This window comes from Cornus florida, unplaced genomic scaffold (genome assembly GCF_030987335.1).
Source record: "Cornus florida cultivar Cherokee Brave unplaced genomic scaffold, ASM3098733v1 CherokeeBrave_3.0.0_Hap2_Chr10, whole genome shotgun sequence".
Taxonomy (NCBI): domain Eukaryota; kingdom Viridiplantae; phylum Streptophyta; class Magnoliopsida; order Cornales; family Cornaceae; genus Cornus; species Cornus florida.
This window is the reverse complement of record NW_026775580.1, coordinates 116,395,339-116,419,882: the sequence shown is the minus strand read 5'-3', so window position 1 is coordinate 116,419,882 and position 24,544 is coordinate 116,395,339. Positions and strand designations below refer to the sequence as shown.

Sequence of the window (24,544 nt, the reverse complement as noted above, 5' to 3'; positions counted from 1 at the left end):
ATACACGTCGTTAAAGTCAAAAAAGAAAAATCTAAGTTGATATAAATTGCACTCACAACCCTTCAAGTTTACAAATGAATTTATGATTTGTAATTAATTTGAATTGTGAATTTATCATTTTAATCATTTTAGTTATGTCCATTAAAATGCTTATGGAATAAGTTACATCCTACAATTTACACTATATCAAATTAATTGCATATTATAGTTTACCAACAGAAAACACCATGTCCGCAAAATGAACAAGTTATATTACTCTTCAAAGAAGAATAAACAATTACATTGGTTATGTGCAAAATTTATTAATTGATAACCTCTAATTAATAAAAATTTTGGCATTAAGAAGTGATAGAGAAGATAATATCATCATCATTTTGGCATAACTTTCAATCCACATCTGTTAATAGTAGAAATCAAATCCGTAACAAACCCAAGAACCATATAAAAAATAAACAATGAATATTTTCGCGAATAGGTGGTAATACTTGAAGTAGTATAATGTATTACTATTTATAATAAGAGTAGTGATATTTGCACTGATTTGTTGTAGTGAATTACCTAATAAAATGTTTCTGATTGGTTATTTATACACAATACAATTAAGTGAAGGGATTCATTCCCTTATTTGTTGTATAGATGACCAATTAAAATAAGTAGTCGGTGCAAATATCATTTTTTTATATATATAATAATACTATAAGTTTCTATGAGTTTATTGCCACTAAAAGAAAAAAAAACACTATCTACAATCATGTGGTCCAAAGTCTTTAGTTATTACCTTTCAATACAAAAACAAAAATTCTTTAGTTTATTATGGGTAGTTTAGGACTTATGAGAGTTTATAAGAAAATAAAGATCACATAATCCTGAATAATCAAAAGAATATATGTTTCCCCAAAGTCTATGATCATAATTAAATAAAGTTGCGGTGTGAAGGCTAATTTTGTCTATTAAAATGCTTTGAGAAGGTTGAAATAGTAAATTCATAATTCAAATAAGTTAATTCATTAGTTAAAGGGTAATAAGGTACTTTTACCTTAATTTGAGGTGTTGTTGTTTAATTTATCAAATTTGGGAGTGTCATTATCCAAATAGTGCCTAAATTGTAGTTACCCATCTTTAATCCAAACCTATGGGGTGTGAGTGCAATTTACCCTTATTTCAAAGAAGATTCATTGGACTAAAACTTTAAAAAAATTTCAATGTTTAGGCAATCTACACCAGCCTCTCTGAATTTTAGCTCTTTAAAAATGTCACATCAGCTTTTCCAAGAGTCACATCAGCAATTCCAAGAGCCACGCCAGCAGTTTTTGCTCTTAAAAAACATGCACTTCATCAGGCTCTTTGAATTTTTGCTATAAAATAATAATAATAATAATAATAAATTAAAATTAATTTTTTTTAAAATTTTTCCTAAACGGCTATATTTTTAACGGCTATATTTTTCATCTTAGATAATGAATACTCATTTGCTCATCTGAAAATCATCATTACATTCATCTCTCTCCATTGTAGCAAAATATCACCATCCATCTTTTTCAATTTTGAAATTCCAATAATTTCGTTATCACAAGCTTTTCCTTTGGCAGACTTTAATATTTCATCTTCCTCGTCATCCTCTTCGGAAGATGATCCTTTTGGGGCGTTGATTCAATAGGATCAAGATGAATTCTATGAAATTATGAATTCAGTGAGGCCAGAGATAGTTGAGCAAGTATTTCAAGTCCGTAAAAAGAAGTGATACATTCATCGTGACTGAGAAGCAAGCCACTATCAGCTAATGAAAGATTAGTTCGACAAGAATTGCACATATCTACCGGAATACTTTCACAGGCGATTTAGGATGCGATGAGAACTTTTTTTTTTTGTATCCTTAATGATGTCAAAGCTTATGATAACTACTTTGTCCAAAAAAAGGATGCGACTAGTCGTCTCGGGTTGTCTTCTATACAGAAGATGACAACTGTTGTTCGTATACTCGCATATAGCTATACAACCGATCACTATGATGAGTATATTAAAATCGGCGAGAGTACTGCCATTAAATGCTTGGTATTTTGTAATGTTATTGTTGCTGTGTATGCAAAGGAGTATATGCACCCACCCAACGAAGCCGACATAGCACGGTTGCTTGAAGAAGAGGAGCAGAGAGGATTTCCGAGTATGCTTGGTTTTATCGACTGTATGCACTGGGAGTGGAAGAATTGTCCAGTGGAGTGGCACGACACATATAGGGGACGATGGGACAAGAATACTTTCATATTGGAAGCAGTTGTCTCACCAGATTTGTGGATCTGGCATGAATTCTTTGGAATGCTGGGTTCACACAATGATATAAATGTGTTAGATCATTCCCCGGTATTCAACGGTATCGTTAATGGCCAATTACCTCCGGTTAATTATGTAGTGAATGGACATCACTATAAAATGGGATATTACCTATCTGATGGTATATACCCTAAGTGGGCAATTTTGATGCAGACCATCCCGCAGCCAACCACTGTAAAAGAAAAATTGTTTGCTTAGCGACAAGAGGCATACAGGAAAGATGTGGAACGAGCTTTTGGTGTATTGCAGATCAAGTGGGCAATAATGCAAGGACCGGTGTATTACTCGGAGAAAGATGACTTGCACCTCATAATGAAAACGTGCATCATCCTTCACAATATGATCATTGAAGATGAGCGTCACGCAAATGTTAAAAGATGGACTCCGCCACCGGAGGATGCAATATTGATTCCCACTTTAAGTCGATGCCCACGGTTTTAGCGGCACACATATCCTCTCGCCAACTTTAGATTCGCAACAAAAAGACAAATACGTGGTTGAGGAATGATTTGATGGAAAATTTGTGGAATCGCTATGCTGATGAAGATATTTAATTTATGTTACATTTTGTTTGCTTTTAAGATGTTATGATATTTCGTGTATTAGAATTTTTATTATGTAATGATTTTTTTTAATATTAAAAATAATGAATTGAAATAAGAAAATAAGTATTACAAAATCCTATGGGAATAAGTAGATGAATTTGTAATTTTAATTATTTTTTTTACAGCCGTTAAGGCACTATTTGTGTTAGCCAAACAGTGCTTTAATGGCCAAATACATTATTTGTGGTACACATTTAAAATTTAAAGTAAAATAATTAAAAAAAAAAAAAAAACAAATTTTAAGGGGGAAAAAAAAAAAAAGAAGCTTTATTTATTTCTTTTCGACCCAAATAAAATTTATTTTTGACAAACAGTGCCTAAACAATATATTTTTTATTTAATAAATTTTATTTTATTTTTTATTTAAAAAAAAAAGCTCAAAATAACCTATTTTTAGGTTTTTTTAAAAAAAAAAAAAAATCTGTCAGGCACTGTTTGGCGCACTATTCCAGGAGTAGGAGAAAAAAAAACAAAACAGGTTTGATGTAAACGGTGCTGTTTTGACGCAAAAATAACAAAAAAAATATATATTCCAACGATCGCGGGCTGGCCCGCGAGCAAAATTGGGCCCCACCAATTTGGCTATACTTCTGCACACCCAAAGGCCATTCACACTCGCAGAAAATGGGCTTTGGCTATACCGCTGCACTTGCTCTTAATCACTTACATGCTCATTTACATATTTAAACCCTCAACTTTTTAATTCAGAGAAATAAATGAGATACAACTCAATTATTGTGACGTTTCATGAAAACACGTCGTCTAGTATTTATATGTATGATTGTTTCCTAACTTTGTAGTTGTAGTTTAAAAATTATAAACATAAAACGTGTACAAAGTAGATAATATTTATATATATATCTATTGTGATTGATCCTTCTTTAACTCACAAAACTACAGAGCAACTATAACAATTAAAGATTAAGTTCAAGCTTGACAATATGAACATAATTTATTGCAATTTAGCTAGATTTTATACCACACCATATCCTAATTTTTTTATTTGGACGATGAATGAAAATTAGTAATACACCGATCAAGTAGTTCCAACCAAACACAAATCCAAAATAAGGAAGAGAAATAACTTTCTAAGCATTCAAATTAAGTGCATGTCAACAAAAGATTAAGATTTACAAAACTTCTCAATTTGAATCGGAATCATTTAATTAATTATTAATTTTTACTGGTGCATTCAGTGGATAGCAGTTAATTTTTATTTTTTATAATTAACGTGGCACAGTAATTTTTACTGGCACTGGATGCACCACCAAAAAATTAGTGACACCGGAAAGATTCCTAGTCCTCTCAAATCCAAACTTAAGACTCTATAAACAGTAATATATATATATATATATATATATATATATATATATGTATGTCAAAGTTGTGATTCAAATTCTGAGTAAAAATTTTATTATGGATAAGTGGAACAGGTTGCGCTTGTGCAAAATTGAGAAATTGGTGTGAAGGCTCTATAAATAGATACTATTAATGTAGAGAGAATAGAGAGAAATAATTATAAAGAGAAACAATGTTACTTACTTTTATGTATTATTAGCTTGGAAAAGCCTAGTGCATTAGAGATGGTTGGGAATAGTGGGGGCCGCGGAAATATTTTTATCTACAAAAATACATATAATTTTTATTAAAATCTTAAAAATGATGCTACTCATGTTTTTTTTGATAATATTCCCCGTTGTATATTTTCGTGCTACCACACACATGCAATTTTCACTAGTTGAGGGCCTGAGGCACTAGTTCCTCAATTTGATGCATGATCATTGAGATGTGAAATAATGCATGCCGATAATCATCACCATGGAGTTGATATGACATTCACTGGTTCATAAATAAATTATAGGTGCATTTCTTGAATGATAAAGATTTGCTGCCTTTGTAAAGTAGGAAATTTAATAGTAAAAAAAAGAATAAAGCAATGATTAAACAACCAAATTACCAATAAACTAATAAGACATCAAATGACATTTTATAACAAGGCCATAATGTGAATGTGAATATTCTGAGGAATAATATCATCATCATCTATGTTCCAGCTTTGTCCAGAAAAGTTCCGAAACACATTTAATATCATCCATCTTTGTATCGTCTATTGTATAAAATACTTGTTTCATGATTTTGCAAGGGTCTTTAATTGGTGCAGTGCAGGAAAGTGTGTTCTCAATTCTAATTAAACTTGATCACCGGTCTTTAAACTTTTAATCTAAGATTAATGTTGTACCAATAGAATTTATACACTATAAGATAGCTCATAAAAATTGATGTAAGCCACTTGTAATTTTATAAATCCATTCACTTGAAAGCAAAACTATCCTATAACCTTTCCATTTCCTCCACTACCCATTGGCTTGAATTAAAACTAAACAATTACTCCTATGTAAATGCATGCATTAAACACACACATACACACACACATGCAACTTTGTAGGGCCCATTTTTCATAAAAAGAAAAGAAAAGAAAAGAAACGTGGGAGTAGAGAGACACGAGTGAGGCTTGTTCACATTCTATACTATTAAAATCCATTGCTTTTACGGATATGTTTGTGGAAGTGTGGAATGGTTATAATAATAAGTGTAATTATATACTATGTATATTAATGTTTATGAATACGAGTAATAATGTATGTATGGTATATTGGGAATAGGAGGCAAAGCCCCAATCTTTGTTGGATTGCGTTCATTCTTCCAAGCGATGGGAATTGATTCTTCCACGTTGGTAGTTTGTTCTTTCCAAGTGTAAAAAGCCAAATGGGATGATGGTTTTGGTTTAAAGCAAAAGGGTCTCACCCGTGCCTTCACATTTTCAGCCCCCACCATCCTTTGGGTATACCTTATATCTTTTCACTCGTATCCAAATTTCCATCTTCTGCAGTTTAAAGCCATCACTATTGTGGGTCCATCTTTGTAATCCACAAAACCTTTTTTTTTCGGAAGGTATAATCCACAAAACTTTCTTCGAATGAAAAAGGGACTCAAATTCTTTTTCGGAAAATGACATGGGTGTTTCTTGAAAAAAAAATAATAATAATAAAAAAAATAAGAGAATGTTGCTACTTGAGCAATTGCATTTGAGTTTATTCTGCTAGAAAATATTTAAAATAAGAGAATCTGCACACAGGCTTTAGCATTTCCTATTTACACTAGACTAAGCATTATAAACAATGCAGCCTTGAGGATCAACGCAACAAACTATTAAATTTGACAGGAATTTCTATGACATGGTCAGTGGGTTGATCCACACTTACAACATGGTAGTCTCAAAATAGACAACACACACACACACACACACACATGTATTTAATGATTCATATAGAGCTTTACAAACTGCACAAGAATAACAACGATGAAAACAAATTTCAATACTACCAATATGATTCTTCTGTGGTTTTTCATTGGGATTACAGATATTACATACACTTCTACAGGTTGTCAATACAAAATTAGGAGTCCAAATAAAAAAATTAAAGCAACATTGAACAATAGGTTGGGACCACGTTTGTTTCCTTCAGATTCATGTGGCAAAAGTACAAAGAAAGGCCGTTAAGGACTTCAATACTTCACAAATCCAGCACTATGAGATTTCCCCAAAACCGACTCTATGCTGCCTTCGTATAGATTCAGATTTTTTGCCAAAGCAAAACCAGCGTACATTCCATCAACAGCTGCACTTACAATCCCACCAGCATAACCAGCTCCTTCTCCAATTGGGTAGAGCCCTTTTAAACACGTGCTCTCGTAAGTGTCAATGCTGCGGGGAATCTGGACTGGAGAACTGGTTCTTGTCTATAGCCATAAAAAAAATTGGATTGTCTTTACGGACAATTTGACATAAATGTTGTTTTATACTTGATACATTATATTGCCCCGAAAAAAAAAAAAAAATTAACTGCAACAACTGAAACAGCATTACCTCTACTCCGTGTAGAAGCGCATTGTTGGAGAGAAATCCTGGTAACTGAAAGCCCCCAAGTCGAAGGAAAAAATGTTTAACAATGTAAAATCATGCATTTTTCATAATACATATAAACAAAGAATGTTGCAAGAACAAAGAAAAACGAGAAAAACATAAATACCTCTTTGTCGAACATTAAAATTGAATGCTGCAGAGCCTCTGTTATATGAATGGGAAACAACTCATGGAGATTTGTTGCCTTCACTCCTAACCGATAGCTTGATGGTGGTACAGATGTTACTGGAAAATAAGGCAAGTAAAAAACTTCAAACAGAATGCATGTTCCACCTAACACCATCTGTCAAGTACAGGTGTCATCTTCTGTTCCTTCCACGAGAAGGTGCAGGATTCAAGTCTTTTTACGTGGCTGGGGGACATCGAATTGAGGATGTTGGGGGGCTCTTTGTCCCGTTGCCACATCATTTGTCCAGAAAACCGAAAAACAAAGAAAGTTATACCTGACAACTTGTTTTCCAAATAATCATTAACCGTTTGAACAGGCACCACAAAATTGCCCCCTCCCATTGTAGCTGCTCTTCGCTCAAATTCTTTCTGAACAATAATGATGAAGGTTGGATTAAGTTTTAAAAGGATATTAAAACTTTAACAAGAGCCGATGACGTGGTGTGAAATATGAGAAAAAAATAATTCATGTGGTCGAGCCCATTCGTTTGAGATGAAGGCAAGGATGATGATGTTGTGGTATGAAACAATATATTTTACACCATATAACTGAAATCCATGCTCACACCAAAGGCCTAAGAGATTGACTGACCAGAGTCTAAATCAGAAACAAAATATTCACAAGAAAGTTGATTTTCGCATGATAAGAGCCATAAGACGAAAATTGTAATTGGATATCATGGTCAATCCTTCAGAGGCCCAAGGATTTGTAAAAGAGTGAAAAGAAAAAAGAAAAAAACAAAACCAAGTACCTGGAATTCAACCCCAGCAAGAGGTCCATGGAAATTCAAAGCATCAAAATCTTTTGACGAGACAGTGACAACAAGTGCTGCATTTGCCCACCTAGACGCGCGTCGAGAAAATGACATACCATTGATACAGAGTTCTGATGGATTTGTACTAGTAAGAACAACCTGCAAGTGCATTATTAGGACAGAGATTATCATTTCTGAATTCTGGCAATCAGTCTCGATGACAATCATTAATTCTAAATAAGGTAATCAACCAGATTGTAATAGTGCATCACTAATTGATCCTTGATTGACTAAACCACATATTTCTGGTGCACTGAGATGCATGTAAAATCATTATCAGAAGGAAGAGAAGCAAGAAAAATTAGAAGTAAGGGTGCCAGTCAAGGCACTTATCTCAAATTCTACAACTTAAAGTTTCCTTGGCAGAATGTCAGAAGAAAAATTATACCTGCCCACCCGGACACATGCAGAAAGAATAACAACTACGATTTATTGGCCCTGACTTAATCAGTCTGTCCACATTGTCTCCATTGACATAGTCAACAACCTTGTAATCAGCGACTGGTACTTTGCCACGTCCATTGTGAACCTCGGAGGCTAATTCAGAGTACTGCATATTTGTGTCAATTGTCATGAATTTGTTAGGGTCATACCACAAGAATTAAACAATAACATCAAACAACAAACTATTCATTTACAAAACTCAGTTGAAGATTGGGTTAGAGGGCGAGCCTTGACGCAACGGTAAAGTTGCTCCATTTTGACTTGGAAGTCACAGGTTCGAAACAAGGAAACAGCCTCTCTGCATGCGGAGGTAAGGCTACGTGCATCTGACTCTCCCCAGACCCCGCAATGGCGGGAGCCTTACGCACTGGGTTTTCCCTTTGCAATTGAAGATTGGGTTTGCAGCGATATTTGTTATATAAGAAGTTGATAAAAATTATACGAGTGTTTTCTAACAATTCTAAGAAGGAACAAAGAAGACAACTTGGCTATTTAACTATAAATTATCCCACAATTACTTAAGTCCAAGACATGCAGTGACTATAATACAAATTGAGATGTTAGACCAACTACGTCCTATGAGCTGGTTTGAATATGCCCAATCAATTATCTTTCTGCCTGTATTTCTTGTGATCTTATTTCATCTCATCCCTTTTTCCATATTTGCTCAAAGCTTTAAGGGAAGCGGGTTGATGAGAGTATCTTGTCAGTCACCATTCTTATACTATGGCTAGATCTCCAGGAACAAATAAAAAATGAGTGAAAATTTGTATAGAACCCGAAAATAGAAGTTGATTCATTTCGTAGAAGATTGTGTCTATATGTGTGCACATATATATGTATATATATTGTGGATTATAGAATTTCATGCCACTTGTATCGTGAGCCCTGGCAGCACATGTGCAAGACTACCTAGAGACACAAGCTCCGATGTCAAGGCCAGGCCCTTATCACACATTTACCAGACACAACAAGAGATCTTGTGGGATTCTCTGTAAACCCCTCCTGAAAAACATGGCACTTAATCATCAAAGGGTAGGTTATTGAAGTTAGAAAGTTGCACCATCATAATTGCTCCGTCCGCTCTGAACTTGGACTAAACTATTCCAATCTTTAAAGGTAGACAAACTGCTGAGTTCCCCATAGAGCTAAGCTAAGTGAGCTATCCCGACCTCATATCTCGACATAGTTTCTTTAAAGTTTATGCTGATCCAAACTGTATTTAGATGGATTAGCACAACATATTTTCCTCAATAATAAGTTCCAGTAATTTCTTTTATGATTGAAGTTCCTCTCCTAACTAGGATCAATTTTACCAGCAAGCAAGTTCATAAAAAAACGGAACTCTTCAATGAAATAAGTAGAGGTTTATTCAGCTGCTTCTGATGCAAGTAATTTAGTCAAGATGCTACTTAGTGACTCAGTCCCACTTCAGGTGCATGCAATTTATACAAGCTTATACAATTCTTACCTTCTGAGCCAAAACTCCGTAACTCAGTCCACAAACTTGATCATTAGAGTGCTTTGGCTAATACCATACCAGTGTTAACATTCTTACCTTTCACAAGACACATGCAGCAAGGAATGTGAAAATTACAGAACAATGACCTCCGCTGCTGCAACAAGTAAATACTGTGAGGAATTAATTAATACTTTTATGACCCGTAACTCTTACTGCTGCATTTTATGTTTGATAATAGCATGAGTCCTACAACTTCTAAGATGGAAGCATGAAGCCGAATTTAGAGTGATATCACCAAATAAAGGAAGCTGTTACAAATTGCAACTAAGCTTAAAACCATCAGTCAGGAGCTTCCTCAGTTTGTGGAATAAGAAGCTTTAGTTCTTTGAACTACTAATTATCTATGGCTTAATTATATAGCTATAACTTAAAATTTATTAGATGCATGGGTCATTTAGTCTACTAAAATTGCATTTAGAAAATGAAAATTGTTAAGTAGAACTTTATTGACCATACACAAAACATAGAAGGCTTGACAATTTGATAAGCGCCGAATATTGCATATTCAAGCGCCCTTTCTTGCATTAGTTAAGCCTATTAATGGAGTATAAGGTACAGTTTTAATTCATTTGTGTATTTCTCTCTGGTTTCAGGTGGTTTTCCCGAGAATGATCAAAGAAGCGGTTTTGACATCGTTTGTGTTGAAACACGTGTGCCGTGCCGGGGAGTCATCTTCTGGATTGAACCTCTTATGTTGCAGTTTTTGTGAAGCCATGGCTTAGTGTTCATTGTGCCTTTGAGTTGGAAGCATGTCCACGATCCGGCTTGATGAGACTTGCAAGAAGCATTGACAAAGCTGCAGCTGCAAGCTCCCGCGGGTGCCCGCCAAACCCCGCTACTCTCTGCCCATTTTCGCGAGCCCCCGCAGAGCTCCCGTAGAAGGTCCCGCAAGCTTCCGCGACCGCCCGCCAAACACTCCAGTAGCCACCCTCGCGAAGCCAAGCCCCCGCAGGCGCCTCGCGAGCGCCCGCGGATCTGCAGAAGGCAGTTCAACTGCCCCTGATTTCCAGCTTTTTGGTTCCCTTATCCTTCTTTTGTGTGGTCTAGCTTCATGCAGAGGGGGGAGCTCGGGATTTTGGAGTATGGTGAGTAGGTTTTAGTGGATAAGAAGGGGAGGATCATATCATATCTCATATCTCACTTCTCACTTTTGGGCTAGTTCTAGAGAGAAAAAGTAGTGTTCTTGAGGGTTTGGAGTTCTAGCTTGCTCTAAGCACGAAAATGGAGGGTGGAATCTCTTCCTCTTCTTCATTCCTTGCATCCATGAGTAACTAACTCTCGATCTAGGGAGGTGCTGAAGCCCCATTGTGTAAGCATTGCTTTGTTTTGATTTATATTTGGGGGTATAATGTATATATGTAACTTTTCCATGAACTAGAGCACTTCATATGATGTAATGAATTTCATTATCTATAAATGATCATTTTAAGTTAAATATCTTGCCTTAGATTGTTTTTCTCTCATGATTATATTGCTACATTTTCATAGTGACAATGGAGATGAGTTCATGGAAGTGATTTTATTGGCATGATATTTAGGAATTTTGATAATCTATTGCTTAGGGTTTTCTTTTGATAGATTCTTCTTGATTTCTATTTCATGTGCATTTATTATGAGATTAAGGGCTTGATAACCTATGGCTTGGTGATCATGTCTAAGGTTGCATCCTAGTTTAGGTAACCAAAACATGTAATGCCTTGATAGGTTACTCTTGGATCTTGATTTTATATATTTCTTGAAGATAATGTATCAATGTTATGTTGTTGCATTCCACGGTTATATATATATGTGTTTCCCCAAGTAAATCATGTCCTAGCATACTTATTGATGGGTAGTGGATTCACTTCCCTAGTCCCTTCTTAATTGCTTTATCTCTTTAATTCCTAACACAATATTGTCTTATGCATTGTTCAATTCTTAATTTTAGTGACAAACCAACAAAACTCTATATACCCTTTCATCATTCTAAAAGTGATTCTAGATATCTTAGTTGCCATAAACTAGCAGTCCCATTGGTTCGACTTACCCGACCAATAGCCCTATTTTACAATGATTTGTGCTATTGCAAAGGTTGATGTATAATTATCATACCGATCACAATTCAAAACAATAACATATTCTTCCAGGACGAGGAGAAGGAGGGGGAACAAAAAAGAACCAACCTGTATGTGGTTTATCAATTCTTGAGGATGCTCAATCCGCAAACCAACCTGTTCAGCCACACAAGTTATTATGAAAATAAGAACATTTACTATAAGTTTGAGCATGACAACCAAATATAAAGCACAAATATCAACACCCACAAGATCTGTTTAAATTTTTTTCAATTGGGTGCAAAATAAATGCCATAGGAAGTAACAAATTGACAAATCAAACATTCATAATACAATTTCTTTTTCAGTTTTGAAAATGAGAAGAAACTACCTCCGTCTTCCATTCACAATCACTCAAACTTTTGAAGTGATAAGATTCATCAATTTATCATTAATTTTCTCTGTTACAACAGCTTACCTTGTACACGTCTTCAGTCAAAACAAAGAACCATTTTGTTACTTTTGAAGTGATGAGATTCACCAGTTTATCATTAGTTGAAGATGTCTTCAGATAAAAATCATAAAACAGAGAACCATTTTTTCACCAGCACTTGGGAAGGAAACAAAAATGTAACTCATGTTGAACTCTATCCAAGTACTTTTCTGCATTATAGGGCATTTATCTACACAACCCGAATGATAACAAGGGGGGAGTATAAGCCAATAATAGATATACATGATATGCGATGTTTATTGTGCTCTTCTGTGTTATTGCTAAACACTATTTCTTTAAAACTAAATTTTAAGCCGTGCAAAGAAGCATTTGCAGTGGTACAGAAAGAACATGACCATTTGCAGAAATGAATGAAAGGAAAGGGAAGTTTTTCAATGTATTCATAGTTATTGGAACTCACAGCAAAATCTTTTGGAACTAAATTCATATTATGAGAAAGAAGCATTTGATATATATCACGTGCAGAATGCCCAACTGCCAGCACAACGGCATCACAACCCAACTTCTGACTACTGAGCTGCAATTTGTCTCTTGAATCAGAAACTTTAACTCCAACAACACATGAATTCTCTACAAGTAGATCATCTACCCTTGTCCCAAACTTGATAGTAACCTAAGCATATTGATTCAATAAAACAACAAAAGCAAAATCAGTAGAGAATCCAAGAGTTAAGTTGATCCTAAACAATGAAGTTGTTTCCTTTAAGAGAAGCTAAAAATGTGACTCACGCCCAATTCTTGTAGATGTTGTCGAAAGTTGCGAAGTAGTGGAATCAATCTATCTGTTCCCAAATGAGGCTTTCCATCAACCAAAACATTCTTTGGAGCTCCGAAGTGAACCAAAGTTTTCATAACCTGAAACAGAAGTAAATGTATCCCATTTAATTTCATAAGTAACAAAATCATAGACTATAAAAGATGGAATGCTACATGATTACAGAGGGTGTAAATTTGGTGTCTCATATTCCCTTTCCTGTGTCATTTGATTACTTCTAATACAGTAAAACTTGCAACATATGTTTGCAGTGCAAATTTTATTAGGGGACGTTTTAATCATGCCATCATCAGATCCCTCACTCAAATAATTTAATTTGACAAAATATGCCCTCCATTATCCCACTCCAAAGCCACTTCCAATAACCAGAATGACTTATGTTTGCAGTGCAAGTTTTTTAGGAGACATTCGAATCATGCCATCATTGTGTTTGGCCAGAATTCGGATGTTGAGGTCTATAAGTGGTAATATAAGAAAGGATACAATAAAAAACGGATGCAATCCAATGCTGACTGTAGATAAGATGAGGGTAGATCTTGATCCCACGCGAAAGGAGACCAATTACTACACCCGTATGGAGGAGCAATAATTTAAGTTGAAGGTGCCAAAAGCACGACTATAAAATAAACAAATTTTGAAAAAAAAAAAATCAAAGAAGAAGAAAAAAGGCAAGGATGTAATTGAGCTAGAGAGGACACAGTAGACACGGAGTTAACTGAGATTTGGCTTTACATAGGAGTTAGAACTGATTTGAGAAGAGGATTAGTAACCGGAGACTAAAGGTTTCCTTGGGTTGAGTTGAAATGCAGGAAGAACAGTTGTACTTGTTTCCTTTTTAAATTGAAGTACATGAAAAACTGTGGACCACTCCAGGACAGATAAAAATGAAAATTATATTAACCGACAAGTGAAAAAAAAAAAAAAAAATTTAAGAGGAGGACAATTAGAATAGCCATACAGCAGTTAAACTAAGAAAAGGATGAAGTAATGATGCTACCAGAAACAGATCATATGGTATGCCCAAGTACAAATCTGATTAAAGGCAAAACTTTAAGTTATAGAGGTACATCTTTTCATAGAGCAGAACCCAAGTTGAGACTAAGGCTTTCAAAACTACAGGAAAAACAGTTGTCATCTAGTTCATTTTTAAAAAATAAAATAGAAGCACATGGCAAACTGTAAACAATTCCAGGACACATAAAACTGGAAATTTAGATTGTTGACAAGTGGGAAAAAAAGAACGACAATAAGAATAGCCATGCAGTGCTTAAACCTAAGAAAAAAATGTAGTTATGACGCTAGCAGAAAAAGATCATATGGTTGGCTAAAAAAATGGATCATATAGTGTGCACAAGGAGAAATCTGTGTAAAGACAAAACTGCAAGTTACTGGTATAGAGAAATGGTTCTTACTGTCAGAACACTATCAGTGTTCCTCCCAATTCTAGTTACTAGCTTCCCATCACTCCAAGTACCTGCACCACCCTGTCACCCATAAGTCCTTAATAAATGAATTATGCAAATTGAACTGATAACCATCACTCACACCAAAGTAGCTCATGAAAAATGAAAAAAACAATAAAAAAATGAACTTAAGGTAAATAATATATTACAGATCTATTTTAGTTAGATTTCTAATGTGTTGCATCATGCATGCATATCAAACCAGAGCAGTAATTCAAAATATAACCTCCTATGATGCTCTTCCATATGTATGTCCGGGCCGGGTTATAAGATTTTAAATTACAGCAACCGGCAAAAGCCATATATTTATATTGCATATGATACTGTCACTAATTTTTCAGCATATAACACAAAATTATATAACCAAATTCTAGTAAATAATTATTGAATGGGTAACAGGAAAGCTGCATAATGCGTTCAACAATACAACCAACAAAAAGCAGGAGCCAATATTTTCCTGCCTGAGCACAAAAGCATGACTGTATTTAGTATATTATTATCTAATCATTAAATAGGTGGGTGGTTCAGGTGTTTGTTAAAATAATCCTCATTAATCAAGTAGTGATGCCTTTGGATGTGCTCAAGCAACACTTTGTAACCTCCCCCCTCCCCAATATACTGGGAAGGGAAACACTTTGTATCCCCCCCACATATGGATAAAGAAAAGAAAAGAAAAAAGAAATATTCTATATATCATGGCTGATAGGACTATGGACATATTTTTCAGGCACAACAAAAATCTTAAAGTCTAGTGCTTCCCTACAAGAAACAGAATCTGATAAAGATACTCTGTACCAGCTTGGTCTGGTAAACTCTTAAATCTTGCTTCAAGTTCTCATCCAAATCCAAATGTCAGTTTGCTTTAATTACAAACTTGAACTATTACATTTCACTCATCAAATCTTAGGATATATCGGTGAATTTACTTTTGAAAGAACATTTTTGTATGAGGGACACTGTTAGATAGCCTTCCATTATGTGTAAGCACAATCATAAGATGTTATCCTAGATTTCTTCTCTATAGATTAGTATCGATGAAAGAAATATTAAATAAAAAAATCCAATTAATTAAAACAACTTTTTAAATATAAAATTATCTAAAAGTGTAGCCAAATTTGCGTTAAACAAACAATAACAATCAACAGAAGTAATCAAGTGTATTTAGGGATGTCATTTCCTTTAAGATCACCTGCCTGACGTAAGGCAACAGAGTCATGAAAATCATATCTGCGGTAGAATTTTTCATTTTATGCTGTTTGGCCTGAATGTTTTTAGGAGGCTATAACTTTTCTCCTTGTTAATTAAACATGCCATCTTACTTTCTTTTGGCTTTTTAATAACGTAATCTAATCATTTCAGATTAATTTCAACATGTAATATAAATTGCTAATTTACACCTTCCATGGAAACCTAATTGTACACAAAAGCAAAATCCATGATATGCAACTTTGCCAAAAGAACAAACATGATATTTTTTGTTAAGCAAACATATATATAAATTTATGTGTTTCTATTGTTAACTAATATGTTTTCATGATAAATAACACAATAATAAAAGACAAGGAATTTTTTTTTTTTTTTTTTTTTTTTGATAAGTAAAAATAATAATGGCCAAAAGCTTAAACCAAAAGACAAGGAAAAAATGATACAGTAGTACAAAAAAACAATAAAATAAAAAAAAAACCACTGAAAGAAAAAACCTTCATTAAATATTAAGTGAATCAAGATAAAACCTCCCCGAAGCAAAAATTGCTTTCCAATTCCAGGACTCGCCGAACTACTAAAGCGCCAATATCTCTTCCCCTTTGTTCAACTGCTTGACCTCTTTCCACTAAGGTAACATCTGCACCAAGTTCCGCGAGCACAAGAGACGCAAACAAACCTGATGGTCCACTACCAACAACCACAACTTTTGGTTTTTTACCAATTGGATACTTGAATGATTCCCCCAGGTGATGCCCACCTTCTCTTGAATTTGTACCTTCATTTATCTTTCTATACTCGTGTATTATACTGATTACATCACCAGAATCTCTTTCATGAGGTATATGCTCTACAAGCCCAACTTTGGGCTCTAGTTGAAAAATGAAGTCCCAAGTTCGAGGTTGTAGACTCGTGAGTTTTTTGACATCCATGTCCACAGTATATACAAATTTGGGCTCCTTCAGAAACTGACAAATATTGCCAAAGCAAATTAGTCAATATACAAATTTCTTAATATTGTTCACTTGGATATCCAAAAATATAGTATCATAACAATTATATCTTATGATTCAAAAGATATTAGTGCTTTAAGGACGAATAAATATATAGGCATACACCACGTGTGGTGAGAAATATTTGTTCATTATTTATTCAGAATTGAAGCTATATTTCTAATTTGAAGACATTAAGAACATTTTAGTTCAACTATTACAACGATAAATGTTGTTTAACATGTAAGTGACAGAAGAAAAAAGAAGCCTGAGATTAGAATTTTTAAGATGTAATTAGCTTAGATATCAGTTAAAAAAAAAAAATTCCCCTAGTTGATATCAGTTTAAATTAATCTTTAAAAAAAATAAAAAATTCTTAATCACATAAACCCTCCTGCACCAGCAGCTGTTTTTTTTTTTTTAAATAAGTATTATAACTATCTTCTAAACAATCTCTTTTTTGTGACTTTGTCTTTGTTATTATCACATGATATTTACAATTCACAGATAAAAACAGCCACTTTGTGACAGAAGAGTGTGGAATTTTATGCATTTTATGTTAAAATGGCGTAGCCTGATTATAAAAAAAATAAATAAATAAATAACAAAAAAAAAAAAAAAAAATGACCGACCCTCTCTAGGTATAACATTTTTGTTACCAAAATTCTTCAATGTTTCACTCATATGCAAACTGGAGTTTCTAGGGGCACTTCAGACAATCCAATACATCTCATGAGATATAAGGATTTGAATACCTAACCAGATAATAACCTTTGTGAACATGAATCATGCGAATCAAGTGCAATAGTTAAACAAGAGTGCACCAAGACACTTCCTTTTATTCACAATTGTAATTTGATAACTTAAACCATAATATACGTGCTAGAAGACATATTTGAAATGTAACCTAATTAACTTACATAACAAAGGGTGACCTTTTCTAGAATATAAAGAGGATAAATATTCTTGTATGCAGATCATCTAAATATCAAGAAAGTGGCATTTTCTTCTGAATAAGAATCACAACTGGACACGACCAAATATAAAATGACAAAAAAAAAAATCAATTTATCTGCCAAATGAACCAACCTTCCTCGCGTCAAAAGATTTCCGAACAACTAAAAATGCTTCTGGTGGGAGCATAGAAGCAACCTGACAAAGTAATACAATGCGGTCCACAATTAAAAACAAATGCAGGGTCCATATATCAGCAAGATACTAAAACACAATTCTAATGGTGGTTTGAAATGAAAAACTGTTCGGTTGCCGTGAAAATGTAGGAAAAACAAAAGGAATTGATTTTTTATTTTTTATTTTTAAATTCTTTTGCTGCCTTTTTCGTTTAGTTAGCATTCTTGGGAGGCGAGAGGACTAAGAATTACCGGAAATTCAAGAACTTTGGCAATTTCTTCAAGCAGAGCATCGGAAACACCAAGAAAATCTTTTCCGGGATCTTTGTGGATAGAGACTCCAAGCTTAAATAGCCTCCAAAAGCCTCTGAATTTGTCGTCGATATCGATTTGGGTCTTTGTTTTCAACTTGAGTTTCTTCTTTTCTGAGGGGTACCTCAGTTTGCCAGTTCGTTGAGAGCGCTTGGCGAATCGGATTTTGAGAGGTTTGGGATGATGAGAGTGAAATGGTTTAGAACTCGGAAATGGAAATTTAGGGTTAGGTTTTGTAAATGAGAGATTGAGTGGGATAAACTTGCAGGCAACAGACATGGTTGATTGGAGCAGTGAGAAGAGAGAGTCTTTTGTTTTTTTTTTTTGAAAAGGGAGGGTCGGCCGGAGATAAGGGAGTTCTACACTTCTACAAGACTAGAACTTGGTTTGACGAGTTGCTACACCGAAGCATTACAAATATAAATAGCCAATGAAATCGAGCCACGTCACTGAACTGCGAATTTAATTAATTAATTAAGTAATTTTTTTTTTTTTTTGGCAAGGTGGTGCAGACCCTCCCGCAACGTATACAGTTACTGATAAAATTCCCTAGATGGTCTCAATTGGAATCAAACGTCAAAGTAAAGATTTAGAACACAGAAAAATCAACAGAACACACAAGAATATGATTAAAGTACAGTATTTTATAATATTAGCCCAACACAAATTGATGGACGTACACATTGGACGCGAACCAGCCATCACACTTGATCTTCATCTTATTAAAACAGCAAAACACTATATATGACAGCTTGAAAAGCCAAAGCAACTAATTAAAACAACAAACAGCACACAACATCACTTCTGGAAATTAAAACAACAAACACGACACTTACATCTTAGGCGTAGTACTGGAAGGTTCAAACACAACACATATCAATGAGCTAATCAGTCACAACAAGGCAACAACAATTTGATTTTGTTCAGCTTAGCTGCCACTTCTTTGATGTCACTTCTGTCTTCTGGAAACTGTGTGGAACACTCCAAGCCTAATTCTATGATGGCCTCAAAGATACTTTGTGTGGCAACCATTTCTCCTCCTCCTCCTGCCTCTAACAAACCACTGTCGGTGACTTCCATTATATTGTAGGGAAATGATACATTCACTCATTCCCTCAGACTCAACTCTCCGGTAAACATTTCATCGGTTGGTTTCTTTCTTGTGAATGTCTCCAACAACATTATGTCATAGCTGTAGATATCACCTTTAATGGACACTCTTCCTTCTGAACCATACTCTGTCAAACATTCAATTTCTTCGAGAAGCATATATAATAATATATAACTATATATATTCATTATTCATCTTACACTGATAAAATGATAATTGTGTGCATGTGTGATAAAGAAATATGCCATTTTCTTGGTGAAAATTCTTCATCTAGTAAGCAGAGCTCGAGTCCTGCTGAATCAGAAAAACATTACCCTTTTTACCATAATATAATCCAAAACTTGTTAATTAGAAGAACTAGAAAGGATAATATTTTCTGACTACGCATACAAAGAATTACACAGTGCCGACAGCTTATCTAATAAGAGAAGTTAATCAGAAGACTTCATTTTGATCAATCACTACCCTAGAGCCAACCTAAGACCATGGTAGCCATATTAGTGAGAAAATTTAGGGGGGAAAATCAAAGGTTAGCAATGGCCTGTGTTGGTATTTATATAATATGATTTGTTATTGTCAGAATATAAAAACAAAGAAAATTCTGTAACGCAAGAAAAAAGAAAAACATTACCAGGCGCAATGTAGCCGAGTGTACCCAGAGTGTTTGTTTGTGTTTCAGTCCTGTTGTTAGCTAATATCTTCGCAATGCCAAAGTCACCCACATGTGCAACCATGTCATCATCTAAAAAGGACATTGCTAGGCTTCAAATCACAGTGGACAACAGGCTCTGATTGACCATGATGGAGATATTCCAAAGCCAATGCAACATCAAACATGGCACTGACCCTTTGAAGGAGATTCATGCAGTAGTTGTGAGAATATAACCACTTCTCTAGACTTCCATTAGGCATGTATTGCAAAACCAAAGCTGTTAACTCAGTATTAGAACATGCACTTGTGACCTTAACAAGATTCCTGTGCCTAACTGTTCGCAGCACTTTGCATTCTGCTTCAAAACTTCTAACAGCTCCTTCACGTTGTAAATTGAAAATTTTCACAGCAACATTTGTTCCATCTGAAAGGATTCCCTTGTATACTGACCCAAAACCTCCCAATCCAATCAAGTTAGCTTCACAAAAGTTATTTGTAGCACGACAAAGCTCCTGATATGAAAAAAATCTGTGCTCCACTGCATATGATAAAGGAGTTAAATATAGATTTTGTGGATTATTCCCATGGCGTACTTTCAACATGATATACAACAGAGCAAGGAGGACTGCCACCGATGTGATGGTAATTGGAACAATATATTTCAAGGGAAAATGTTTAGCATCTGAACTCGGGCATGGCTGGACCTGTAAAATAGATTTCACGCAGAGTGCATCATTCTCAATGAAAGATTGTGCTGTGAAGTTTTCAAAAGGCCCTCCACTTGGTATCTCCCCAGATAGCTTATTGCAAGAGAGATTTAAGTAATTGAGATGAGAAAGTGCCTGTAAAGACTTGGGTATAGAACCTGATAGGTTGTTGTGGGAGAAATCCAGTGTTATCAGGTTGCCAAATGATTCAGGTATGGGTCCTGAAAATGAATTTCTGGACAAGTTCAGAGAACTGAGGCTTTGAAAGGCTCCCAAAGCGCTTGGAATGTCGCCAGAGATTTGGTTCCAAGATAAATCAATGCTCTCAAGGGATTGCACTGCTCTAATGCTTTGATATAGGCTTCCACTTAGCGAATTGAATGATAGATTCAAGAACAAGAGATTATCAATTTTGCAGGTACAGGGGCTCTTCTTTGTAGTTTGACATTACGTTGTCAATCTGTAGTAGCTGGAAAAAGAGAAGGTGACCAAAGGATCGGCTAGAGATGAAGGTTTAAAGATATTTATCAGGCTAAGTTAATCTTGCTTTGTATTCTTGTATATATTTGTAACTTTGCCTACTAAATATATAGAATTAATATTTATAGCATGTGTTAACCCGATGATAAGTAAGAATAATTTCATCAATATGAATGGTTAACGGTATGAATTTCATTCCCGGTGTAATTAGAACCTAGAGATATATATGATATGTTTATGTAGAATTATGGAATCTAATTGGTTGGAGTGTTGTGACATCATTATGGGTCATGGTAGTTACGTAGGACCTGTATGTGTATGTATATATGTAAGGGGTAAGTAGGTAATTGATTGGTATATATTATTATGTGGAATTATTTTAACGTGTTGTTATATAAATATATATATTTGGGAATTTTATAATGATCATGTGAATTAATAATTGATGTTCTCTGTTCATTCTGTTATATGAATACAGAATGGATAAAGGTGAATTAGGATTTGAGGTCATGGCAAATAAGAGCTGAAGATCTTGAATTAATTATATTAAGTTTCTATGAATTTAATAAGTTATAATATGGATTTTTGGGTCAACTTGAACTTAGAATGATATCTAATAGATATATATATATATATATATATATTCACTTTAATACATGATTCAGTGGATTAACAGATTAGTATGTGAGTACAATTTATATATATATGGAATTAAATTGGAAAAGGAAGTTTTATGAGTATATAAATATATACCTATTAAAATTAGTTTCTCATTGGTACTTTAGAACCATATTGGGAGGGACGTGTGATTCTCAGGTTCAAAGCGGACAATATCATACCATGTGGTGGAGTGGGTCATTACAAGCAGCATCAATAGGAAGGCCATGCATGACCTTTTCATTCTTTAATATTATTTCCACTTAGATCAATTCCAAGAGAAAGAGAGAAATATCATAGTTCATAAGTCTTGGGACTCTTTACATATGCATATTATTGCAACGACGATGCATTCGTCTTTCCATGGGTTCCACTTCCTTGCATCATATGGAAGTGAATGCCTCCGTACTTTCTTTCTAACAAAGAACTCTTGGTGTATATAGCACCACTCAATCCGCATTTAATGCACAGTGTATTTTGAGTTAATCTCTATTCTCTAATACAGTATAAGATTAGATGACAATACATATTTTGCCCAAAAAAAAAAAAAAAAAGGTAAATACGAAAAATAATCAAAAAATTTTTTTTTTTCCTGGCAAAGACAAACAAGCACAACCCAAAAAAAAAACCCTACAACAAAGAGCTCCCAGCATCCGCCACCGCAAGAGGCACAACGGAAGGAGGAAAAGATGACAACACCTGAAGCCCAAGCCGCGAAAGAGAAGCCAAAGCATGAACCACCCTATTACCTTGACGAGGCACATGATTCAAAGAGGCAGACGAAAATCGTTGAAGATCCAAATTAATATCAAAGCAAATAGGAGCAATTTCCAATAGACAAGTCTCGCCGTTCAACACTCCAGCCACTACAACTTTGGCATCTGATTCAAACCATAATCGAGAAAAACCCAGCTCCAAAGCAGAAAAAAATAACACGCTGACACACTATAGATTCCGCCTGCAACGAAGAAGAAGCCGAAAAAGGAAGAAAAATAATCGCCTTAAGCACAGCACTACGAGAATCCTGAAAAACCGCACCCCTGCCGCCCCTCAAGGACCGCTGAGAAAACGAAGCAGCAAAATTACACTTAACAATACCAAAAGGAGAAGGACACCACGAATCCACCAAGGTGCTAGCCGGCACTGGAGTTAAGGAAGAACAAAGGGAGGAAGAACAACCACCTTCTTAACAATAAGCTCAGGCTGCCATAAAATCCCATCAAAGATCAACCGGTTTCTCACTTTCCAAATACCCCAAATACAAAAAGAAATCAAACTAAGGACCCCGTCAAATTCCGAGGAGAGCAAAGCCCACTGCACCAGAAATCGCCATCCATCCCGAAAAGAATAGAATGAATAATTCAAAAAATCAAAACGCAACGGAGATACCTTCCACACCTGAACTGAATGGGGACAGGAGAAAAGAAGATACACGACAGATTCCTGATGCAGACCACAACGAGGACATAAAGGCGACACATCACAACCCCGATCCAACATAGAAACATAAACCGGCAAAGGAAGTGTTGCACCTTAGACAGAGTACGACACCGCCAAATGGAGGACAAAGAACCATGAGAAGAATCAACGCCAGAAAACATGGACATGGAAATACCTAATTTATAGGCAGACCGTACGGAAAACTTACTCGACCTCTCTGGCGCCCAAATAACAACATCCGACTTATCCCACCTGCCGATGTGAATTTTCAGAATTTCCTAAACCGTAAGAAGAGGGAAAAGCTGAACCAAGAAATTCACACGCCACGAAAACATCGCCGGATCAATCAAATCCGCCACGGAAGCAACAAAAGAGAAATGATCGTGAACCGGGGGTGGCGGTAGCTTATGTGGCAGTGTAAGGACCCAATGATCATTCCTAATATGCGTGGACGAACCATTCCCTATCAAGGATTGTAAACTCTTTTGTAACAAAGCCTGAGAAGACCAAATACTGTGCCAACCCCATGAAGGATTAGACCCTAATGAGGCATCCAAAAAAGACACAAATGGAAAATACTTTGCCTTAAACAGCTATACACCAAGCCCTTCTTCGTAACCTGAAAATGCTAAACATGTTTCACCAAAAGAGCTAAGTTGAACGCCTCCAAATCACGAAACCCAAGACCACCCGAATTCTTGCTCCGGCAAAGAAGATCCCAGTGAACCCAATGAATTGCCCGATGCTTATCCTTAGAAAATAATCAAAATTAAGTTGACCTCAGTTAACCTCTTATTCACCCACCCAAAAAAAAAAATTAAAAAAATAAAAGATATATACTCAAACATAGCATATATAAAAGACACAGTTTGCCACTAATTGGGAAATTTTCGAGTCTCATTAATAGTTCAATCTTATCTAAATTAACAATTTAGTGCATAGTCAATTTTAGAATAAATGAGGTACAACTTATTGGAACAACATTTGCACCCAGTAAAAAATCTTGGCTAGGGAAACTGAAAAGAGCTTGCCACACCTCTTCATTCCTTCTGCCAAACCACCACTTCAACCATTTCTTCAACAACCATCGTCTATCAACGTCGCAACTCCTACCACCAACCCATTAGAGAATTTCTTCAAATAGAATTCACTACAACAACTCAAGTTTCTAAGTTATCATAAACAGGAGTAAAGGGTATTGCAGCTGA

The 24,544-nt window shown here is 35.1% G+C and overlaps 2 protein-coding genes and 1 pseudogene across 2 annotated transcripts; 1 reads left to right on the top strand and 2 right to left on the bottom strand.

The window, feature by feature from the left end:
* The first annotated feature begins 1,956 nt into the window (after positions 1 to 1,956).
* On the top strand, positions 1,957 to 2,769 carry LOC132278457 (uncharacterized). Its single transcript, XM_059780240.1, has 2 exons — positions 1,957 to 2,502; positions 2,578 to 2,769. Exons 1-2 carry the CDS (start codon positions 1,957 to 1,959, stop codon positions 2,767 to 2,769), a joined length of 738 nt encoding a protein of 245 aa, XP_059636223.1.
* Positions 2,770 to 6,286: 3,517 nt separating this feature from the next.
* On the bottom strand, positions 6,287 to 18,673 carry LOC132278196 (uncharacterized). Its single transcript, XM_059780003.1, has 13 exons — positions 18,230 to 18,673; positions 17,937 to 17,999; positions 16,386 to 16,823; positions 14,602 to 14,673; positions 13,144 to 13,269; positions 12,815 to 13,027; positions 12,030 to 12,077; positions 8,290 to 8,451; positions 7,839 to 8,000; positions 7,362 to 7,455; positions 7,025 to 7,143; positions 6,862 to 6,906; positions 6,287 to 6,734 (listed from the first exon to the last, which is right to left on the bottom strand). Exons 1-13 carry the CDS (start codon positions 18,566 to 18,568, stop codon positions 6,501 to 6,503), a joined length of 2,115 nt encoding a protein of 704 aa, XP_059635986.1. The 5' UTR covers positions 18,569 to 18,673; the 3' UTR covers positions 6,287 to 6,500.
* A 723-nt stretch (positions 18,674 to 19,396) lies between these two features.
* LOC132278455 (probable LRR receptor-like serine/threonine-protein kinase At3g47570) lies at positions 19,397 to 24,424 on the bottom strand (annotated as a pseudogene).
* Positions 24,425 to 24,544: the final 120 nt, after the last annotated feature.